This window comes from Dendropsophus ebraccatus, chromosome 5, assembly GCF_027789765.1.
Source record: "Dendropsophus ebraccatus isolate aDenEbr1 chromosome 5, aDenEbr1.pat, whole genome shotgun sequence".
Classification (NCBI taxonomy): domain Eukaryota; kingdom Metazoa; phylum Chordata; class Amphibia; order Anura; family Hylidae; genus Dendropsophus; species Dendropsophus ebraccatus.
The window spans coordinates 99,122,835-99,144,225 of record NC_091458.1 but is presented as its reverse complement, the minus strand read 5'-3'; the positions used below and the strand labels follow the sequence as shown (position 1 = coordinate 99,144,225).

At 42.2% G+C, this 21,391-nt stretch overlaps 1 protein-coding gene across 7 annotated transcripts in view; it reads right to left on the bottom strand.

Moving 5' to 3' along the window:
• The window catches only part of ATP11A (ATPase phospholipid transporting 11A), a 133,978-nt gene extending 116,592 nt beyond the window's left edge, over nucleotides 1-17,386 (bottom strand). For all 7 annotated transcript variants that reach the window (XR_011363186.1, XR_011363187.1, XM_069970779.1 and 4 more), the window contains exon 1: nucleotides 16,938-17,386. Coding sequence is in view for 5 of the 7 variants with exons in the window: in XM_069970779.1 (XP_069826880.1) it covers nucleotides 16,938-16,976 (39 nt within the window). In the remaining 2 variants the exon portion in view is untranslated. The remainder of the gene's footprint in view (nucleotides 1-16,937) is intronic.
• Between the last annotated feature and the right edge of the window lie 4,005 nt (nucleotides 17,387-21,391).

Here is a 21,391-nt window from a genome sequence, read left to right as displayed (position 1 = left end):
ACAAATACATATCCATAAATTGATGGATATTTATAGGGTCCCATAGTAATGAGAAGGGTGCGCAATTGTGTTGCATTCTGGGAGTTCATTAACCATAACATAAAATGCATGTCAAAACTATAACAAAAATACACAGTGTGAACCCAGCCTTAGTGGCAAAAGCCCACGTGTTCCCGCTGTGCAAACCCATAGAGAAGTGAGTAATAGCAATCAACACTCCAATTAACCATAACACACAATGGTTAGTATGGCTGGGGGCTGTACTATCCATTGTTTGCACAGACTATTTTGTGTGGCCGCAATCCAGTGAATTTAGGCTGCACAAAATAGACATGTCAGTTTTTTGTGCGGCCAGAGAGAACAACGGCAGCACCGTATGTTCCATAGAAACAAATGCGGCTAGCCGCTGTCAATAAAAGTACGGCCATAGCTCAAATCTGCAACAACGACCGTTGTTTATTGATTTTTTACGTTGTGTGAATGTGGCAAAATGGTACATCTGTAATACACACATATTTACCATAGACATTAAAGGGGTTATCCAGCGCTACAAAAACATGGCCACTTTCCCCCTACTGTTGTCTCCAGTTTGGGTGGGGTTTTGAAACTCCGTTCCATTGAAGTAAATGGAGCTTAAAGGGGTTATCCAGCTCTACAAAAACATGGCCACTTTCCCCCTACTGTTGTCTACAGTTCAGGTGTGGTTTGCAATTAAGCTCCATTTACTTCAATGGAACTGAGTTTTCAAACCCCACCCAAACTGGAGATAACAGTAGGGGGAAAGTGGCCATGTTTTTGTAGCGCTGGATAACCCCTTTAATTGCAAACTGCACCTAAACTGGAGACAACAGTAGGGGGAAAAGTGGCCATGTTTTTGTAGGGCTGGATACCCCCCTTTAACATGCACCAGCTGAGAGGGCCTGTACAGGGATTGTGCAGAACTCTTTATAAGGCTTCCTTGTACAGTGCATCAACAGATGTGCAATGGGTGGATTGTACATTACATCTTCATAGACATCTAGAGAGGAACCTAATTGTCCTTAATCCTCTGTGTAAAATAGGTTACAGCAAATCCTCTTTCCATATCAGCAAGGGGATTATTCAGCAGCGCCAGTAAATAAAACCATCATTTTAGACAGAGTAGTTAGACAGGTCCCTAGAAAATCTCCCCTGTAATAGCAGAAATGGGTCTGTTAATTCAATTAACTTTGCTGCTGCTGATATTCTGGGAAAATTTATCCACAGTAATTATCAGGAACTCTTGGCTTAAACCACCATTTAATATTTAGCAACTGTAACACCCTTTTTATGGATGACCAAGTCTTATTGCATCTGATCAGTCTTTTCTATTATTTGACATAATGTATAGTGAACACTTAAGCTTAATACAGAAGACTTGGACAGCTAACATGTTGTTATTGGAATTGCAGCTACAGTGTATTTCAGTGCTTGCCAACTGTATAATCCTATTCCCCATTCATGACCTCCAGTAAACAAGTCATGATACTGTGGTTCATTAGGGTTCAGCTACACTTGTGGTGGATAACAGGTTAAATAACAGTACTTCTGACTAAATCTGTATCATTGATTTTTCTGTATCTAAATGCTAAAACTGAAATACCAAAAAAGTTGAAATATCTGATTAAAGGGAACTGGTTACATTGCACATGTACCGTAGTTGGGTCCACCAACATCATGTTATAGAGCCAGGAGGAGCTGAGCAGACTGACATAAATTTGATGGAAAGATTCAGTATATAACATTTATTCATTCATTTAAATCTCTAATCTTTCCATGCTTAGGGTTCCAGTTACAGGTTACAATACTTTCCCATAAAGATACATAACAATCTACTGAACTTCTCTGGCTCTATAATACAATGCTGATAGTTCCCTTAAAAATGAATACTGATGATTTTAACTCTTCTTTTACCATGATTCCTTTACTGGCCACATTTCCTCATGCAAGGCACTGGTCAATGGCAGATAATCTGTGAGCCAGGGAAAAGGTTGTGATTTATACCTCTACATCCTTATAGTTATGCCCCTGCCTCATAAATATTAGTCAAAAGTTTGTTTTTATGACAGTGCCCATTTTGTCTGGCCCAACTTGCCAATTTTGGTGGGACTAGCCGACCAAATAATGTGTATGGGGCCTGACTTCCCTTGGTCCTAAGCTCCACTTAGGACCCAGCCCTATTTAACAGGCTTGTAAATTACAATGCCCCTTACATTGTCTATGATAATATCTATGTAGTATATACCATTTAATTTAATAAGAACGTAGCCAGATATAAACTATCTCACTGTCCTCATGTTTTACAATCCTGTGTCTGGGAGAAGGACTGTGGAACAATACTGGGGTAAGCATGTTCTTTGCTTAGCAGTAGACAAGTGTAATGCTGCGTTTACACGGAACAATTATCGTGCAAATTTGCACGATAACGATTGAATTCGAACAATAATTGTACCTGTAAACGCAGCAAGCGAGAAATTGTTAATTTTGATCTTTGAACATGTCCTCAAATAGTCGTTTTTGTTCGCAAAAAATTTGCAGATCGTTCCGTGTAAACAGTCGTTCATCAATTTAACCTATATGAGAGATAGGCTTAAGCGAAATGATTTTTCTGTGTGAAATATTGTTCCGTCTAAGCACTGATCGTTATAAAAAAAAATCGGAACTTCGAAATCGTTAATTGTATGATCAAGCGAATTATCGCTCCGTGTAAACGCAGCATTACATAGCCAGATAAATGCAGTCGCTCAGTATATCAAGTTAATAAGTCTGCTAGATAGAATATTTAAATAGACTTCCTGTACAAATGTAGTAACTTATTAATTATTAAATATATCACTGTTCTCTAGGGTTTAAACACAGCCCCTTTCCTTCCCACATAGGCTGCGCTACCTGCCACTGTTGCCATGGCAACCCCAGCTCATTCAGAGTGACTACCTTCCTGGATGCCTGTGCCTGGATTCTCTATTACTTTCACTCAAATTATATTTTCTTAAATTTGAAAATACCTTCAATGGTGTTCAGTAATAGTTTCATCAGGAACATTAACACTAGATAGACATCATGACCTAGATTTTTCAGCTTGCAGCAGTCAGCATGCAGAGATATGCAATAGTTTTCTGTGGTCGTCTTATGACATACTCAGAACATAAAAGGGAAATCATTAACCAATATGAAAGGTGTTTTTGTGACTACAATAAACCTTTTTTTTTTTTTTTTGAGTGTTAGTGCAAGTTTCCATTTGGATATTGAGTCAGTGTGATCTATTCATGCAGTCAAAATGAATTAATAAGGACTTTTACTTCACGGAAATTGTAATAACATGCCCGTGACAGGTTCTAGTGTCGGTATAGGTTTTCATTCGGATTTCACTCTAGGATAACAGTCCAGCTAATAGCAAAGAAGCCTTGCCAAGCTCATAAAGTGCTGCAAGCTGGAATCCCTCCTCGTCCCCTATCCTTGCCTGCCTGACAGCCAGCTGAATGTAGAGTCCCAAGCAGGGTCAGGAATGGCGGGGAGGGGTGGCAAGGACAAGGAGCAGTTCCTGCTTGCAGCACCTCCGGAGCTTGGGAAAGCCTTTGTGACTTTTTGCCCTTTAGAATAGTTTTTTTGTTGTGCTCTGGAAGCATAGACCAATATGTGATAGGTAACAAGTGTCTCCTTGACCTAACAGCAGTTTAATAGTGTCAGCAGTTTGGAACTATAATTGCAGCTGACAGATTTACTTTAATTTACATTGTAAACCCCAGTGGGCACAGGACTCAAGATGAATGATGAAAATCTCTGCATAGGTGCACTGGACGCTCCATTTATTGCAGGGCGATTGGATTCCTGTTCTTGGGATCGGTAAGAGTCCTCATGGTCTAACTCACAGAGAGAAGCCTCTTATTCCCTATCCTATGGAGAACAAACCCAGATGAGAAAACCTCTTTAAAGGGGTGGTGTCATGAAGAAAACTAGTCTGATACATTATGCAAAATAAAACATATTTCTAATGTCCAATGCGGTTCCCAATATTTATTGTTTGAAAGATATAGTATTGCTAATCCTGCTTTGTTTCATAACCTGCTGCCTATGGTTAAAGGGGTAGTGCAGCGCTAAACAACTATTTACTATTCTATTTTTCTTCCCCATGTATCTATTCACTTCCTGGTTTCCACTCTGAACTGTGACCTTGCTGCTACCATGTAACAGTGCAGACATTTTCCCACAATCCTCCTTGCTTTTTTTGTGAGCTGAAAACCATCTGCCAATACTAAAGGGACAGATCATGTTACTGTGATTGAACTGAGCGTGAGTGATCCAAGAAAGTGGATGCCTGGCGGCCTTAAAGGGGGTAGTGCGGCGCTAAACAATTATTCACTAAATAACACACATTACAAAGTTATACAACTTTGTAATATATGTTATGTTAGTGAATGGCCCCCTTCCCCGTGTCCCCCCCCCCCACGGTAGACCCGGAAGTGTAGTGCTCTATACTCACCTGATTCGTGTCAACCCCCGTCTGCCATCTTGTGACAATGATGTCATCTTCGGGCGGCCGGCCGAACCCCTCCGACCATCCCTTGTGCCAGCCCCCCTCTGCTGCGTCATTAGCTGCTCTGCCGCGACTGGCTGAGCATAACTGTATCCACAGTATCATGGGGGGGGGGGCGGCACGAGGGACGGTCGGAGCAATTCAGCCGGCCATCTGAAGATGACATCAGTGTAACAAGATGGCGGTCGGGGGTCGACACGAATCAGGTGAGTATAGAGCACTACACTTCCGGGTCTAGCGTGGGTGGGGGGGAACACGGGGAAGGGGGCCATTCACTAAAATAACATATATTACAAAGTTGTATAACTTTTTAATGTGTGTTATTTAGTGAATAATTGTTTAGCGCCGCACTACCCCCTTTAAGGCCACCAGGCATCCACTTTCTTGGATCACTCATGCTCAGTTCAATAACAGTAACATGATCTGTCCCTTTAGTATTGGCAGATTGTTTTCAGCTCACAAAAAAAGCAAGAAGGATTGTGGAAAATGTCTGTACTGTTACATGGTAACAGCAAGGTCACAGTTCAGAGAGGAAACCAGGAAGTGAATAGATACATGGGGAAGAAAAATAGAACAGGGATGTAAAAACAGCACATTTCTTCTCCTTTACATACATGTATGTGGTACACAACTGATTATACCTTCTTTGCTTTGTGACTCCATCCTCTAGACGACTCTGGACGTACAGTTACGCCATGGATGTCTGTCACCAGACGACCCTGGACGTAACTGTACGTCATGGGTCTCTAAGGAGCTATGAAGAGCGTTCCGGAGCGGAGCGCGCTTCATAATAGGTGGGAGCCAGCTACAGTCAGCCCGGCGCCCTTACCGTTAATGACAGGCTGCACCAATTGGGCTGCAGCCTGTCATTAACCCCTTAAACGCCACAATTGCTGCGTTTAAGTGTATGTGACAGAAGCAGCTCCTGTCACTTAAAAAAGAGAATAAATTGAGGGCACTCACCGTTAAAATGAAAAAATCTTTATTTAATCTTCCTTTAAAAAACGTGTATTTCTTTGTGCTGCAGTGGAACGGGACGCCAAGCTACAGCTGATTACTAGTCATTTTAACGGTGAGTGCCCTCAATTTATTCTCTTTTTTGATGATATGCACATATTTTTTCCTGTGTGAGCACCTCCATAAATTTTTCCACCTCCCTACACTGCTACCATGTTATTAGCCATCCTAATCGGATAGTGCCAGACCTCTGCATCTTATAGACTGAAGCTCCTGTCACTTACCAATCGGGACCTCCACAGTGGGGTACTTACTAGTGGGGTACCACAGGGGTCAGTGTTGGGTCCACTTCTTTTTAATATTTTTATTAATGATCTTGTAGAGGGGCTACAGAGTAGAATCTCCATTTTTGCAGATGATACTAAACTGGGTAAAGTAATCAGTACAGAGGAGGATAATATCATATTACAGAGGGATTTGGAGAAGCTAGAGGCTTGGGCGGAGAAATGGCAAATGAAGTTTAATGTGGATAAATGTAAGGTTATGCATTTGGGCCATAGAAATAATAAGTACAGTTATGTGCTAAATAATAAAACACTGGGTAAAACTACTTCCGAAAAGGACCTGGGGGTATTGGTGGACAGTAAACTCAACTTTAGTGATCAGTGCCAGGCAGCAGCTGCCAAGGCTAATAAAATAATGGGGTGCATAAAAAGAGGTATAGATGCTAAAGATGAGAACATAGTTTTGCCTCTTTATAAATCACTGGTCAGACCACACATGGAATACTGTGTACAGTTTTGGGCACCGGTATATAAGAAGGACACAGCTGAACTAGAGCGGGTGCAGAGGAGGGCAACAAAGGTCATTAAGGGAATGGGTGGGTTACAGTACCAGGACAGGTTATCACGCTTGGGGTTATTTACGCTAGAAAAAAGACGTCTTAGGGGCGATCTGATCACAATGTACAAATATATGAATGGACAGTACAGAGATTTTTGTAGTGGTCTTTTTACTCCTAGGTCTGTAACAATGACAAGGGGGCATCCTCTACGTCTAGAGGAAAGAAGATTTCATCATCAGCATCGACGCGGGTTCTTTACTGTACGAGCGGTAAGACTGTGGAACTCTCTGCCACATGATGTTGTCATGGCTGATTCATTAAATAAGTTCAAGGGAGGCCTGGATGATTTTCTTGAAAAATATAATATTACAAGTTATGGGCATTAGATTTCTGGTGATACGTTGATCCGGGGATTGTTCTGGTTGCCATTGCAGTCGGGGGAGGGGGGGGGGGGGAGTTTCTCCCTGTGGTGGGGCGTTTGTCTTCTGCCCCATAGGGGTTTTTCGCCTTCCTGGATCAACACAGTAGGATTTTCCTAGGTTGAACCTGATGGACTCTTGTCTTCTTTCGACCTTATTTACTATGTTACTATGTTACTATGTTACAGTGTGACTACGAGAGTCCAGATCGCTTTCACGGACTGCCGAAGGTCTCTTACCTTCCTCTGCTGATTTAGTCTGCCACAGGCAGGCTCAATGAGCAGAGCGCCGATAACACTGAGCAATGCTATGCCTACGTGTTTGCAAGTGTATGCAAGATTGCAAGTAAAAGTCCCCCAGGGGAACGTAAAATGTGTAAAAAGAAAAAAAAAGGAAAATATTTTTAAAATCCCCCAATAAAGATTAAAATCACCCCCTATCCCATTATATAAATAAAACATATAAAAACAATTAAATAAATAAACATACTATATACCGTAGTGTGCGTAATTGTCCGATCTACTAAAATATAACTATCGTTATCCTGTACGGTGAACCGCGTAAACGAATAGAGGGGAAAAAGTGCCAGGATTACCGATTTTTTTGTTACATTATATATAAAAAAAATTCATAAAAAGTGATCAAAACATCAGAGCTACACAAATATGGTATTAATAAAAACTAGAGATCATGGCGCAAAAAATGGCACCCCATACAGCTCCATAGGTGAAAAACTAAAACCGTTATAAGAGTCACAATAGGACCATTTTATTAATAATATATTGCAAAAAAAAAGAATTTTATAAAAAAAAAAAATATATATATATATAATATTAGAAAATCTGTGTAAACCTGGCTGTGTTCGGACTGACCTGTAAAATAATGGCATCATGTCGCTTTTACTCTTAGAAGAGGAGGAGGAAAAAAACGAAAACGCAAAAATGAAAATTGGCGCGGTCCACTGGATCATTTTGGGCTTGGTCCTCAAAGGGTCAAGCAACTTTAGAGACTTTTCAAGTGATCAAGCATACAAATATTAGAGTGGTGGGCCACAATATTTCCCAACATATTTTCAAATCTTTCATTTGCTCATAGTTTGTATAAACTCTTTTCAACTATTTTGAAAGAAAGCAGTCATATGTATGTTATTATGTATGAGCATTTTATGGTTCATTACAAATCATTATGGTGGTCATCACAACCTATACAGTTACAGGCAAGCAATGCACAATATACATAATACAATATGTATAATATCCTGAACCAGGGATTGCACTTTCTTTCTTTAATATATTAGCACTTAGCTTATTTACACTTTAGGGCATCATTAAATGGGTTATTCAGGCTTAGAAAAACATGACTGCTTGTCCTCAGTTTGGGTGTACTTTTGCAGCTCAGGTCCATTGGAGTCAATGGAGCTGAACAGTAGTAGCATGCACTACCTGAGGACAGGGGTGGTGCTGTTTTTGATAAAAAGAAGCTGTGCTTCTTTCAAATCCTGAATAACCTTTAACTTTACATCTTTTCTACATTATTTATCTGCACTTGGGCCAGTCGGTGGTTTTAGGGGAACCTTTCTGGTCTTTGGAGCCCCACATACTGGATCCAAGACCTGACAGGAGAGGTCAGGTCTTGTACAGGACTTCTTGTACTGTACTTCTTACTTCTCGACAATGCAGCAAACAGCCAAAGAATAACTTAGGGCTCCTACCTGGACTGAGGCCATCAACCAAAGAGAGAAGAGCACAGCGAGCCTAACAGGAAAATAGGAGATACGAGAACAGAGTAAGGGCCGTAATACACGACCCGATCACTAATGTAAGGGAGCGCCGATCTGCTAGATTGGTGCTCGCTTAAGGCCTTATTACACAAACAGATATCTGACAGATTTTTGAGACCAAAACCAGGATTGGAATTGAAATCTCAGTCTTTCCTTTGTGACCTGTTTTATGTTTATAGTCTATTCCTGGCTATGGCTTCATTGATCTGTCAGATAAATCTGTGTGTGTAATAGGACCCTTACTTAGCCTATTACATGGCTCAATAAACGTTCAGCAATGTTTGCATGAACATCGAATAGCAATGTCTGTGCAGCCCTTGCCCTAGTGTAAAATAATAAACCTATACATACCTAATTGCTTCTGCCCTCGGCTCACAGCCGCAGCTGGAATCTCTGAGCTGGTCTCTGAAGTGACAGGCTGCTCAGCCAATCACTGGCCGAAATGGAAAGTAGTGGCAGAGGACAGAAGAGAGAAGAACACAGAAGAGCACGGAGAGGTATGTACAAGGTTTATTATTTTATTTTTTTAGCCATCAGCTGTACATGTAGCGATGCGTGCTGAAATAAGCTACTTTGATCCCATAGACATCAGAGATCCCATATATTTTATTGGCTAATCTGTACCATAATCACAATTGGTGATTGCGTATTACAAGGCCCGATCTTCACAGGGAAGCAATCGTCGACCTGTCAGCTGCCCATTGAAGACAGTGGCACTGCTCACATCGTGAAACACGGTCAGCCGACATTGTGCATTATTGTGGCCTTTCAACACGTGCTATTAAACTAAACAATTATAGTAATAACAGGTAAGGCCGATAATTGTTCTGTGTAATAGGCCCTTTAGAACGCTGTTCTCCTCAGCTGTTAGGTCTTGGGGCTGGTGTATGGGGCCCCAGGGATCTGTGTAAAGGGAATCTATTAGCAAGTTTGTCATGACTAACCTGCTAGTATGCCTTGTTAGAGCTCTTCATTTCTTATCCAATTGTGCCTATATTGTAAAATATTGTTTGGTCTGTTGCTCACTAAAAACCGAATCTGCTATTTAGCTACTTTGGTGTGATAGGAGCAGGCCACAGCCTCCCAGTGCACCACAACACTCGCAAGCAGCTGCTTCACATATTCCCCTATCCATACTCATTGGGGGAGATTTATTAAAGGGTGTAAAATTTAAACTGGTGCAAACTGCCCACAGTAACCAATCACAGCTCAGCTTTCCTTTCAGCAGCACTGCCTAAAGCTGAGCTGTGATTGGTTGCTGTGGGTAGTTTGCACCAGTCTAAATTTTACACCCTTTGATAAATCTCCCCCATTGCCTTCCAGAGGCCTGACATTGCTTGTCTGGGCTGCAAGATCCTGTGCATGCACACTGACTTCTCCTGCTCAGCAGCCCTGCAAAGTTAAAGAGGTTATCCAGTGCTACAAAAACATGGCCACTTTTCCCCCTCTCTTGTCTCCAGTTTGGGTGGGGTTTCAAATTCAGTTCCATTGAAGTAAATAGAGCTTAATTGCAAGCCCCACCTGAACTGGAGAAAAGAGAGGGGAAAAAGTGGCCATGTTTTTGTAGCGCTGGATAACCTCTTTAATGCGCATGTTGTAGCCTAGAAAAGCTATGCCAGGAAGACAAGGTATTTGGATGAAGCAGCTTGTAGATGGGTGTTGCATTACACTGGGCGGTCATCCTCAGGCACTAAAAGAAGCCAATGAGCATATTCTGTTTTTTTCTTGGCAACAAAGCAGACAATTTTTATAATACTTTAATAATTTACACAGCATTGGATTCAGGGTGAAGAGTTCTAAAAGGGGATACTAGCAGGTTAGAGGTGACTATCCTGCTGGTAGAGTCCCTATAAATACAATTTTACTCGCTTATTTACAAGTAGAGGAGTGATTAACTCCCTCCCTCATTTATTTATGTCATCATCTGTTCCCACCGGTTTCTACCATCAATTGATGAGTTCTAAATATACCAATTCCTAACTGCTTACATGGATTGTACTAGAAGCCACTTGTCAGGACGGGACGGCCCTAGGCAGCCATGGACAACCCCGATGACGTTCCCTATACTGAGTACAGGAAACACAGAACAATACAGACGGACAAACACAATAAAGGGTAGTCAATAAAGCCAAGTCAGAACCAAACGGGCAACGCGGTACAAAGTCAGCAAACAATCGGATAGTCAAAAGGTGGGAGGCCGCATAACAAGTCGAGCAAGGCAGAGGGATTAGGAACAGGGATCGCAGGAATAGACAGGGGAGCTGGGATCAGGGGATTAAACCTAATAGCCAGCAATCAGTAAATGACCGCTGGCTCTTTAAATACAGGACCAGGAGCCCGGACCCGAAGATCATTGGTCCGGACTCCTGAGTCCTGATCACAGCTGCCACTCGTCTGCCACTCACTCTGGGTGCCAAATACCGCTCAGCTGAGCGGCCGAGTGAACGTCGGGTATCCGTGACGTCATTCAGTAGGACGTCGGGAGGCGGCGCAGCGGCCCGGAAGCTGAGAGTGGCGTTGGATCACGGTCAGGTAAGTTCCTGACGCCACTATTAGGACCAGGATAAGGCAACTGCAATAGGTGTTCCATTCTGCTGTCTTGTGATGAGTTGCCATTGCTAGGCTGGGTTCACACTACGTTTTTGCAATACGTTTTTTGCAAAACAACAGATAAAAACGGATGGAAAAAACTGATGCGTGTGTGCATTAGTTTTGATACATTTTTCCATTGAACTCCATTATTAACCCCTTAACGACCGCGGGTGTATATTTACGCCCTGCGGCCGCCATGGGGAGTTTAGAGCCGCATGTAGACCAGGACCACGGCAATTAGCGGGCATGGTCTGATCGCCGTGCCCGCTAATTAAGAATTTAGATGCAGCTGTCAAAGTTGACAGCTGGATCTGAATCTTTTATGCAGGCTCATTCCTGGTGTTTAGTGGGTTGGAACGATCCACACATCCTGTACCTGCTGGGGTAGATCTCAATAAGAGATCAGTGTACTTATACTAGAAGTCCCCTAGGGGGAATAACCCTAACCCCAGGGGGGGCTTATAGTATAAGTGTAAAATAAGTATAAAAATAAATAAAGTGTTGTTATTAATAAAAAGCCCCCTTCCCTAATAAAAGTTTGAATCACCCCCCTTTTCCCATGTTATAAATAAACTAAAATAAACATGTTTGTTATCGCCGCGTGTGTAATCGGCCAAATTATTAATTTATTTCATTCCTGATCTCGCACGGTAAACGGCGTAAGCGTAAAAAAGTGGAAAATTGCGCATTTTGGTCGCATCAAATCCAGAAAAATTGTAATAAAAAGCGATCAAAAAGTCGCATATGCGCAATCAAGGTACCAATAGAAAGAACACATCATGGTGCAAAAAATTACACATCAGACAGCCCCATAGACCAAAGGATAAAAGCGCTATAACCTGGGAATGGAGCGACTTTAAGGAACATATATTTGTTAACAATGGTTTGAATTTTTTACAAGCCATAACGTAAAAGAAAAGTTATACATGTTACATATCGTTGTAATTGTAATGACTTGAGGAACATATTAAAAAAGTCAGTTTTACCCCAGGGCGAACGGTGTAAAAACAAATACACCCCCCCCCCCCCCCAAATAAACAGAATTTGTTTTGTTTTTTCAATTTCCCCACGCATTTATTTATTTTTTCCCGGTTTTGCAGTGTACTTTATGAAAAAATTCAGCCTGTCATTGCAAAGTACAATTACAAAGTACAATTTTTTTTTGCAAAAAACGGATGAAAAAGCGGATTGCATAAACGTAGTGTGAAATATCAAATACAGTAAATATCTCTAAGTGCTTTCATATACACTGGTAGCAGTACATCAGAAAACCTCCATTTTCTTTTCAACAAGCAGTTCTAGGAATGTCCTTCTGAGGCAAACTACACCACAGGTAAAAACTATTTTTGCTATTTTTATTTGACCTTTTTTGCCAACATTTTATGCACTGATGTCAATAGGGGGGAAAAACAGCAACAAGGGATAATGGATAGGACATGCTGTTTTTGTACTTTTTATCTAATGCATTTATCATAACTGTGCTCAGTGTCCTGTGCCTACCATCATACCTCTGCATCATGCTATTTTTAATACTAGAGCATTATTGATTTAAAATTACTTTGCAGGGTTTCCTAAAATAACCACTCTTTGTATTGTACAACCAATGCTCTCTAAATCAGTATGTACAAAGTCCACTCCACCATACAACTATACAGTATGGAAACACTATTAATATTATACCACCCTGTTACTTTTAACTTCATTTGGTAAGATATGAACATCTCGAATGGATAAACACTGCAGTAAACTTTCTAGAGTCTATACATTAAAGGGGTACTGCAAAATGGTATTACTTATATTTAAAAATCTCAAGCCTTCCAGTACTTATCAGCTGCTGTATGCCCTACAGAAAGTGGTGTTTCCTCAAGTCTGACCCAGTGCTTTCAGCTGCCACCCCTGTCCATGTCAGGTACTGTTCTAAACAGGAGAGGTTTTTTATGGGGAATTGCTACTACTCTGGACAGTTCCTATCATAAACAGAGGTGGCAGCAAAGAGCAGTGTTAGACTTTAAGGGTATATTCACACGAACGGGCTCGCAGCGAGAATCTCGCTGCGAGCCCGGCAGGTCTTGGCAGTTCCCATACACTACATACTTGCTGCGGTCTAAACGACCGCAGCGAGTATGTAATTCTGCCGCCCTTAACCCCTTCTGCTCCCGCCCGGCTGCCCCGCTGTAAGCGTACATTACCGGTCCTCGCTGCACGGGTCCGGCGTCCTGCTCTCCCGTCCGGCCAATTAGTGTGTTGCCCAGCCGCAGCCACTGATTGGCCGGACGGGAGAGCAGGACGCCGGACCCGTGCAGCAAGGACAGGTAAAGTATGCTTACAGCGGGGGAGCCGGGCGGGAGCAGAAGGGGTTAAGGGCGGCAGAATTACATACTCGCTGCGGTCGTTTAGACCGCAGCGAGTATATAGTGTGTGGGAACTGCCAGGACCTGCCGGGCTCGCAGCGAGAATCTCGCTGTGAGCCCGTTCGTGTGAATATACCCTAAAGAGGTAGTGTGGCGCTAAACAATTATTCACAAAATAACACACATTACAAAGTTATACAACTTATACAACAGTTATACAAATAATACACTACTTCTGCAGATCATACAGTAGCTGATACATACTGGTAGGCCTAAATAGAAATCCTTTACAAACCTGCATAACTTTCCAACACTAGTTAATAAAAAAAAATGTTTTCTCTAGAGTACCTTTTTAAATGAATTTTACAGGTCTGTACAGTCAGACATTCAACAATTTGAAAGACAATACAGATACTGATAACTTATTACTTAATGTTGTATTCCTGCTTAAAGGTTGTTCTGGGTCGGGTGGGCAATTAGGGACAGTATAAAAAAACGCATAATCATCTGCTGTGATTCCTGGCCATTGCTCTGCCACTAGGGTCATCCCTGCTGCTCAGTTTTTCATCATCTCCATCCCAACGCGGAGGATATGCCCACTCATCCAACCATTGGCCCCAGCGGTAACACCGCCTCAGCCATTGACCGGCTAAGCGGGCCTGTCACCAGAAAGAGTTGAGCAGAGGAGATCCAGGCTGTTTTGGAAGGCAGTGGCGGGGATCAGGCAGATAAGTATGCATTATTTTTTTTATTTTTAAGGCAGCTTGACTTTATTTAAAAATGTATTCCCTTTACCTTTTGGGAAAAAAAACTTTCAAGAGGTACCCAGGGCAAAATAAAAAAAAATCTGGAAGGGCAGGGGGTGGTGGGAACATAACAATCAACTCTGCTACTTAGCCGTCCCCTTGCAGCGCCACCAATTAGTCACCTGCTGGTCTCTTATAGCTCTCAATTCTTGTGTTGTCACAACCCCACAGGAACTACCCTCTCAGCCAATCAGTGACTCGAGAGGTGTCCTGCCTCAGTTACTGATTGGCTGAGCAAGCATTGTCGTAATGTCACAGGACCAGAAAATACAGGCCAGTGGGGGACTGTGAGTGCAATGCAGCAGCATAAGGACAGGTGAGTATTACTTGATTGTTATGTTCCCACCACCTCATGCCCTCCCTGGTTTTTTAGGTTTGCCCAGATTATCTCTTTAAATTTATTTTAATTTCATTTAATTTTGTTGTTCCAATAAGATTTTTAGTGTGACAATTGACAACTTTGTATATGTGTGAGCTTATATATGGTGTACATTCTCTTCCAATAAAAATCTTGTTTTAACCGTAAAGGGTTAATAAAATGGTGTGCAGAAGAAGTAATGTAGAAACAGACAAAATGGTCAAACTTTATGATACACACACCAATTTTGTGGGTACAAGGGGTACAAAATAGATGACCAAGAAGTGGCCTCTCAGGTGGTCTCTCTGTGTGATCCCTAGCCAATGATTTGCTCACCACAGGGACCTTGAATGATGGCCATTAGCACTAGTTACATTATGACACCTGCCTTGAAAATATTAAAGAAGTATTTTTCTTCAGTGTTGCTGAAAGCACAATACCAGTGTGTCAATTTTAAATGGAGTAGTTATCTGCAAACTGAAATGACATGATTTTGTGGTTCTCCACATTTAATAGTTCAAAAGTTGCTCTCGACTTTTACTCAAATTTTAATCTGACTTATATTTTATTGGGGACCTATATTTTATATTTTACTAAGGGTTGGAGACTTTCAATCTATAGCATACAACATACAGGTTTTTACAACTGGACAGATGAGACATCAAGAATATGTTTGCTTAGAGGGGGGTTTTGTGAATCAAAATTCCTTCCAATCTCCTGCTGTTCATCTCTTCTTCCTGCTTCTGTGGTGGCGCATCAATGCAGGACTTGCCTGCTCCATCACTGTCCGCTTAGCCCGCTTAGCCAATCACTGGCTTTCAACGAGAGACTGAAGGAAACAGATATATATATATATATATATATATATATATATATATATATATATATATACTGTATGTTCCAGTAATATCCCCTTAAGTAAGTGCCCCATACTAACCAAAGAGCCAGTGCAGATAGGTAGAAAAAACATGAGGGGTATATTAGACAGTCTGCATTGGCCTATATTTCTGATCTTGTCTTTGGATTTTTTTTATAAAAAAAATATTTATATCAAGTACAAGAATATAAAAAAATATTACCATAAAAATATATATAGCAAGCTTATTCTATGTAATGGCTATAGTAAAGCCCTGCCTGAGAGGAATACAAGTCATGAGACTTTGAAGACCTTGTGAGCAATCACATCCTATTACGGCTGCACACTGAGGCTACACTGGACACAGGGTGTATTGTTTGGAAGGAATGGGGAAGTTTTCAAAGTTTCTAAATAAATCACACTGTAGTCTGTGCTTCTGTTATTAACGCTTCACTTTACCTGGTAAGTACCAAGCATTTCAATGGGAAAATACCTAAGCAGATGTTCTATCTGATATCACACAAACACAATAGTGACACAAAAAGAGTCTGGTGTGTAAAGGTATCAGGGAATGAAGCAAGAAGGAAGCGTGTGTATTGTGGCATCTTTATGTAACCAGTGGTGGTCATCATGTGACTTATGTCTTGCATCATAAACTCAAGTGATGAAAATGTACTACATATTCCTTATGCAAACTGAGACATTCTGTGCCTATCATGTGACAGTCAAATCTAATGTTTCCATAAGTAAATTACCATTACTAGCTAAGTATGTCTGAGACAGAATATGACTGAACTGAAATAACCTATGAATATAATAGAAATACCCAGCTCCTTCTGGAGTCTATGCTCCACTAAGTCTCTTTAGGTGTCAATGTGGTGCATATTTGTGCATGTTTCCACCTGTTCAGGCCTTATTTATCTATCTAATATCTGCATAGAAAACCAGGCGGAAGAGCAGTTTAGAAAAGGAAGCATGCTTTACCCAACAGCTTAGAAAAAGACAAACCTTTCATTCATCCGGCAACTTCAATCAAAAGAGGAACATGTATAAAATCTACAGGTTTATCAGAGCTAAGCTTGGCATTCCCAGTACCTTTCTGATTATATATATCTATAGGAATGTCCATTACCAGGATGCACACCCTGAAGAGTTAATGGCATATTGAGTGCTGCTGCATGTGTGTGCCTGTGTATTCTCCTTCAGCCATTATTGTGCACACAGAAAGTATGTGGCCAGGAATTAAAGTTTAAAGAGCTAGTTTGTCATCTATTTGTCCCCCCCCCTAGCTTTTCTGTTCTCTCCAGGTACACACACCTTAGCAATATCATGCCTGGCTTTATATAATACAGAGATAGAAGCAGGCTGCCCTGAGAGGAGGACACAGGGTAGGAGACACATAGTAAACAATCGTGGACTTACATATCTGTGGATGAGGCTTCTCAGCAGGCTGCAATCCATGACTAGTGACAGATGCCCTGACTCCTCTTCTCCTCCTTCCCCTGATCACTAGTTGTTACTTTCCACATCCATTCACAGTGCCAATACAATCGATCTAGTCGATAGTCACAGATGATGAGGAGGATGGGGAAGCAGAAGCTGCAGGTTCTTGCCTAAGTCACAATGGATGGGGAAATTGCACATGGGTTATGTTATTTAACAAGTGAAAGCTGTGGTGCTACATTCTTCCCTGGGTGAGTGCCTCTTGCTTTCTGTGGCATTGGGTGGTGATCCCTGGGTGACTCTTTGGTGGAGATCTGTGTTGGCTGTCTGTGTCTGTACTAGCAGCATTCAGCATGCCCCCTCCTGTGGCTCTCTCCTACTAGATGCTGCTTGTTTCTCTTTGATGATGAGTTGCCTGTGTGCTTCTCCCTGTTCACCCCCCCCCCCCTCCCATCTCATGTAATAGCAGCCCTCCTCCTCAGTCAGTCAGCTCTCTGCTGGTGCCTCCTTCTCCAGGCTCTAGCTCTGTACCCTGATCCCTCCCTGCAAGTCACTCTTTGGTGACTACTCCACCCACTTTCCCTGCTGTCACGTCTTGTCACTATACTCCACCCTCAGCTTTTCCTCAGTGCCCCCTCCTCCCTCCTCTTCATCAATCTGTTCTAGTCCTGGCATCCTGAGCTATTTATATCTCATCGGGCGACTTATCCAGCTGCCTACAAAGAAATGAGGAAATGCCATCCCCATGCCTCCTCTTTATATTTATTTAGTATGGATTACAGAGCAGATGGATACAATGTAGATACAAAGTCACAATAGAATGAATGACAGGTGAAGTGTTCTTCAGCCTATAGGAGCTTATTTCCCCATGCATTCCCATGTGACTGAGTGGCTGCCTGCCTCCTGGATGGCTCATGTCCTGACTGACAGGCTGGGCTGATGGATCAGGTTGATAGTACCTTCTGGCAGCAGGGCCAGGCTGCCTCTCTGAACAATATCTAATCAGCTTGTTTGGACAAGGTGGCCTGGTTACCTTGTGTCATGCCAAGAGCATGTTCTATTCATTTTATAGTCATTTGCCAGATTTGTAGGAGACTATTGTTTCAAATCTCCCCAACCCCCATATGTATTAGACAGGTTTTCCAGATAAGAGTAATGTCTTTGACTGTACTAATGCAGAAACTGATATTTATGAACTCTTGTTAAAAATTCAATAGAAACTCCTACTTATGGATTAATCTATGCTTAGATTGCTAATAGTTATGGCAAAAAAAATGTACAGGGCGATTGCATGGCAGACATGGTAATGGCAGTGACTTCTGTATGGACATTGGTCTCCAGCCACCTGCTGTAAACATGTAACTGGTGGTTTGTTCTGCAGCTAACACACTGACATCATTTTGTATAGGATTTAACACAATGATCTATATGAAATAAAATGTGTCACCATATAAATCATACAGTAGGCTACGGGCACTATGTCTAAGGTCAGACTCTGGCTGAAATATTGGCATTATTTGTGCATTTTAGTTGTCTTGTCCAAATAAAGTAGCTCATCCGACTACAGCACTGGATTTCTTCTTTTTGTTTGGTAGATTCACACTTCAGGTGGTTGGAGCTGGACTTTTCTGTTTGTTCTTTGGCTATGGGCACTATAGCCTGAATCAGTACAGCATTTATTTCTAATGGTGGCTCTGATACAGCAGCTTTATAATGTCAGGAGGGGGTTTATGTCAGGGATTCCCCAATATATACCCCCAATGTATTCTAATGATGGATGACACTTAGTGCCATCCATCATTCATAGGACCCCACGTTACAAAAATGTATATCAAGCAGAACAAATTTTGTTGTATGAAATTTCACACAGAAAACAAAAACTCTGATGAAAACCAACCAGGGGCCAAAAGGATAGTCTTTTGACCTCTATCAGGTGGTCAGGGTTGTCTGGATAAGTTTACAATATACACTGGATAGATAATTGATGCATAAGGCAAACATGCAACATAAACATGGTGTAAAAGAGCATAACTCAGTTTCTGTATCCTGGTCCAGGGGTGTATTGATGACTGTCTGTAAATGGTTACTGTCCTTGCTCCAGTGCATAACTCTGTACAGTCAAATACTATATAAGTGTAACCTATATTACCAATAATACCAGTATACAAGGAGGAATATTAACCCCATACATATTATCGCCATGCTGTTACTGACCAAATCTAATATACCAAGAGCAATATTACCAATAATACCAGTATACAAGGAGAAAATTATTACCATACATTTTACCATCATACAGTTACTGACCAAATCCTTTATACTGAGACCAATATACAGTATACAAATATTACTGCCTCACCATGAACACTACTATTACAACCATACTGTTTCTGACCAATAATAAACAGTACCAGTTTACAAGGGATAAATATTACAACCACGTACTGACTAATGCCACCACTGTTACTGAATAAAATCCATATCACTTCATACAGTAACCGTACAGTAGATCCAAGCTCTACACAGGCTCTGCAGACAATATAAGTGATTACAGTGCAGTTATATCCAGCTACTTACAGGGGGCATCTGTACCCATGTAGTAGATGCACCCACTGTGCATTCCCCATATAGTAGATGGCCTCCCTCTGGGCTGCCCTCATATAATAAAAGACTCCTTTTGTGCAGTCCCTGTATAGTAGATGGCCCCTCTGTGCAGCCCCGCTTTAGTAATAGCCCACTTATAGTAGAAGGCCCTCTCTGTGAAGTCCACTTATAGTAGATAGCCCCACCCCATATAGCCCCACTCTGTGCATCTCCTATATAGTATATGGCCCTTTCTGTGCAGCCCATATATTTTAGGTGGCCCCCTCTGTGCACCCCATCATATAGTAGAATCCCCCCCCCCGTGCAGTCCACCTATAGTAGATGGCCCCCTCTGTGCTGTCCTCTATAGTAATTGCCCTTATGTACAGACCCCATGAAAAAAAAAGAAACCTCTGGAATTGATGTCATCGTGCACATTAAGACACACAATTGAATGGCATGCATATACAGCCCTGAAGCCATTGGGGTCTCAGACACTGACAGTAACATTACAGGACCAGGCCAATGCGCCCTCTAATGCAGAGGTAGTTCTGCCCTAAGTACATATTTTAAAAAAAATTTATTAGGCTATACAATCTGGCAGCTGATTAACCTGTTGTCAGGAACTTACCCGACCACGCTCCAGCGACGTCTGCTCCGGACGGAGTGCAGAGCCGCCTTCCTCTCCGGGGCCGGGTGACGTCACGGAGACCCGACGGCGTCCTTGGTTACCAGGGACGCCGCGGGCTCCGATGACGCGCGGCGGCTCAGCTGAGCGTTGTATGCTCAGCTGAGTAGTATTAGGCTCAAGCTGAGTGGCAGACGCCTCTGCCACCCGGCTTGCAGCCTACACATGTGAATTGATCAGGACTCAGGAGTCCGGACCAATCACATCCTGGTCTGGGCTCCTGGTCCTGTATTTAAAGAGCCAGCGGTCATTCACTGATCGCTGGCTATTAGGTGTATTCCTTGTCCCAGCTCTCCCTTGTATATTCCTGCGTTTCCCGTCCTATCCCTCCTACTGCTCGACTCGTTATTCTGACCTCCCGCCTGACTTGTGACTACTCTTTTGGATTGCTGATTTTGTACTGCGTTGCCCGTGTGGTTTGACCCGGCCTGGTTTACTATTCCTTATTGTGTTTGTCTGTCCGTATTGTTTTGTGTATCACGTATATAGCGCAGGGAACGTCTCCGTGGTTGTCCGCGACCGTCTAGGGTCGGCTGAGGCAATTAGGCAGGGACAGTGGGTGGTTCAGATAGGGCCCACTGTCTGGTTGTGTTTGTGTTAGTCTGACACCTGTTGTGTACTATCATTGGAACTCTGGCCTTTAGACTTTTTTAGTTAGAAATGTAATTTAAGGCTACGTTCATACGTATCAAAAATTCTGAGGCGGAGTCTATGGGAGACCGCCAGCCTCCCATAGACTGTCATTATGACAGGGAGGCTCGCGGCATTCCGCCACTTTTGCTACGTGTGAACGTAGCCTAAAACAGACTCCCCCCATATTGAGGGCCCATCTTTATATAAGATAAGTGAAGATCCAACTCCTGGCACCCCCAGCAATCACAGATTTAAAGGGCCACAGCGTTACAATTAGTGCTGCAGTCTATTTATTGTTTGTCATTTTATAGCAGCTGTGTTTTAGAGCTCAGGTACAGTTAAAACATTACACTATTGAAGTGATATCGCCATGTCAGTTCAGCCGTACTGCTGCAGACGCACTGGAGCTCAGTGCATCATAGTAAATTATGAAGCACGGAGTGCTGTAATAGGTGAAGCGTTCAGTCTGTGATATACATCCAGATTACAGACGTGTGAATCCAGCCTTTCACTTAGAATATGTTCAGAC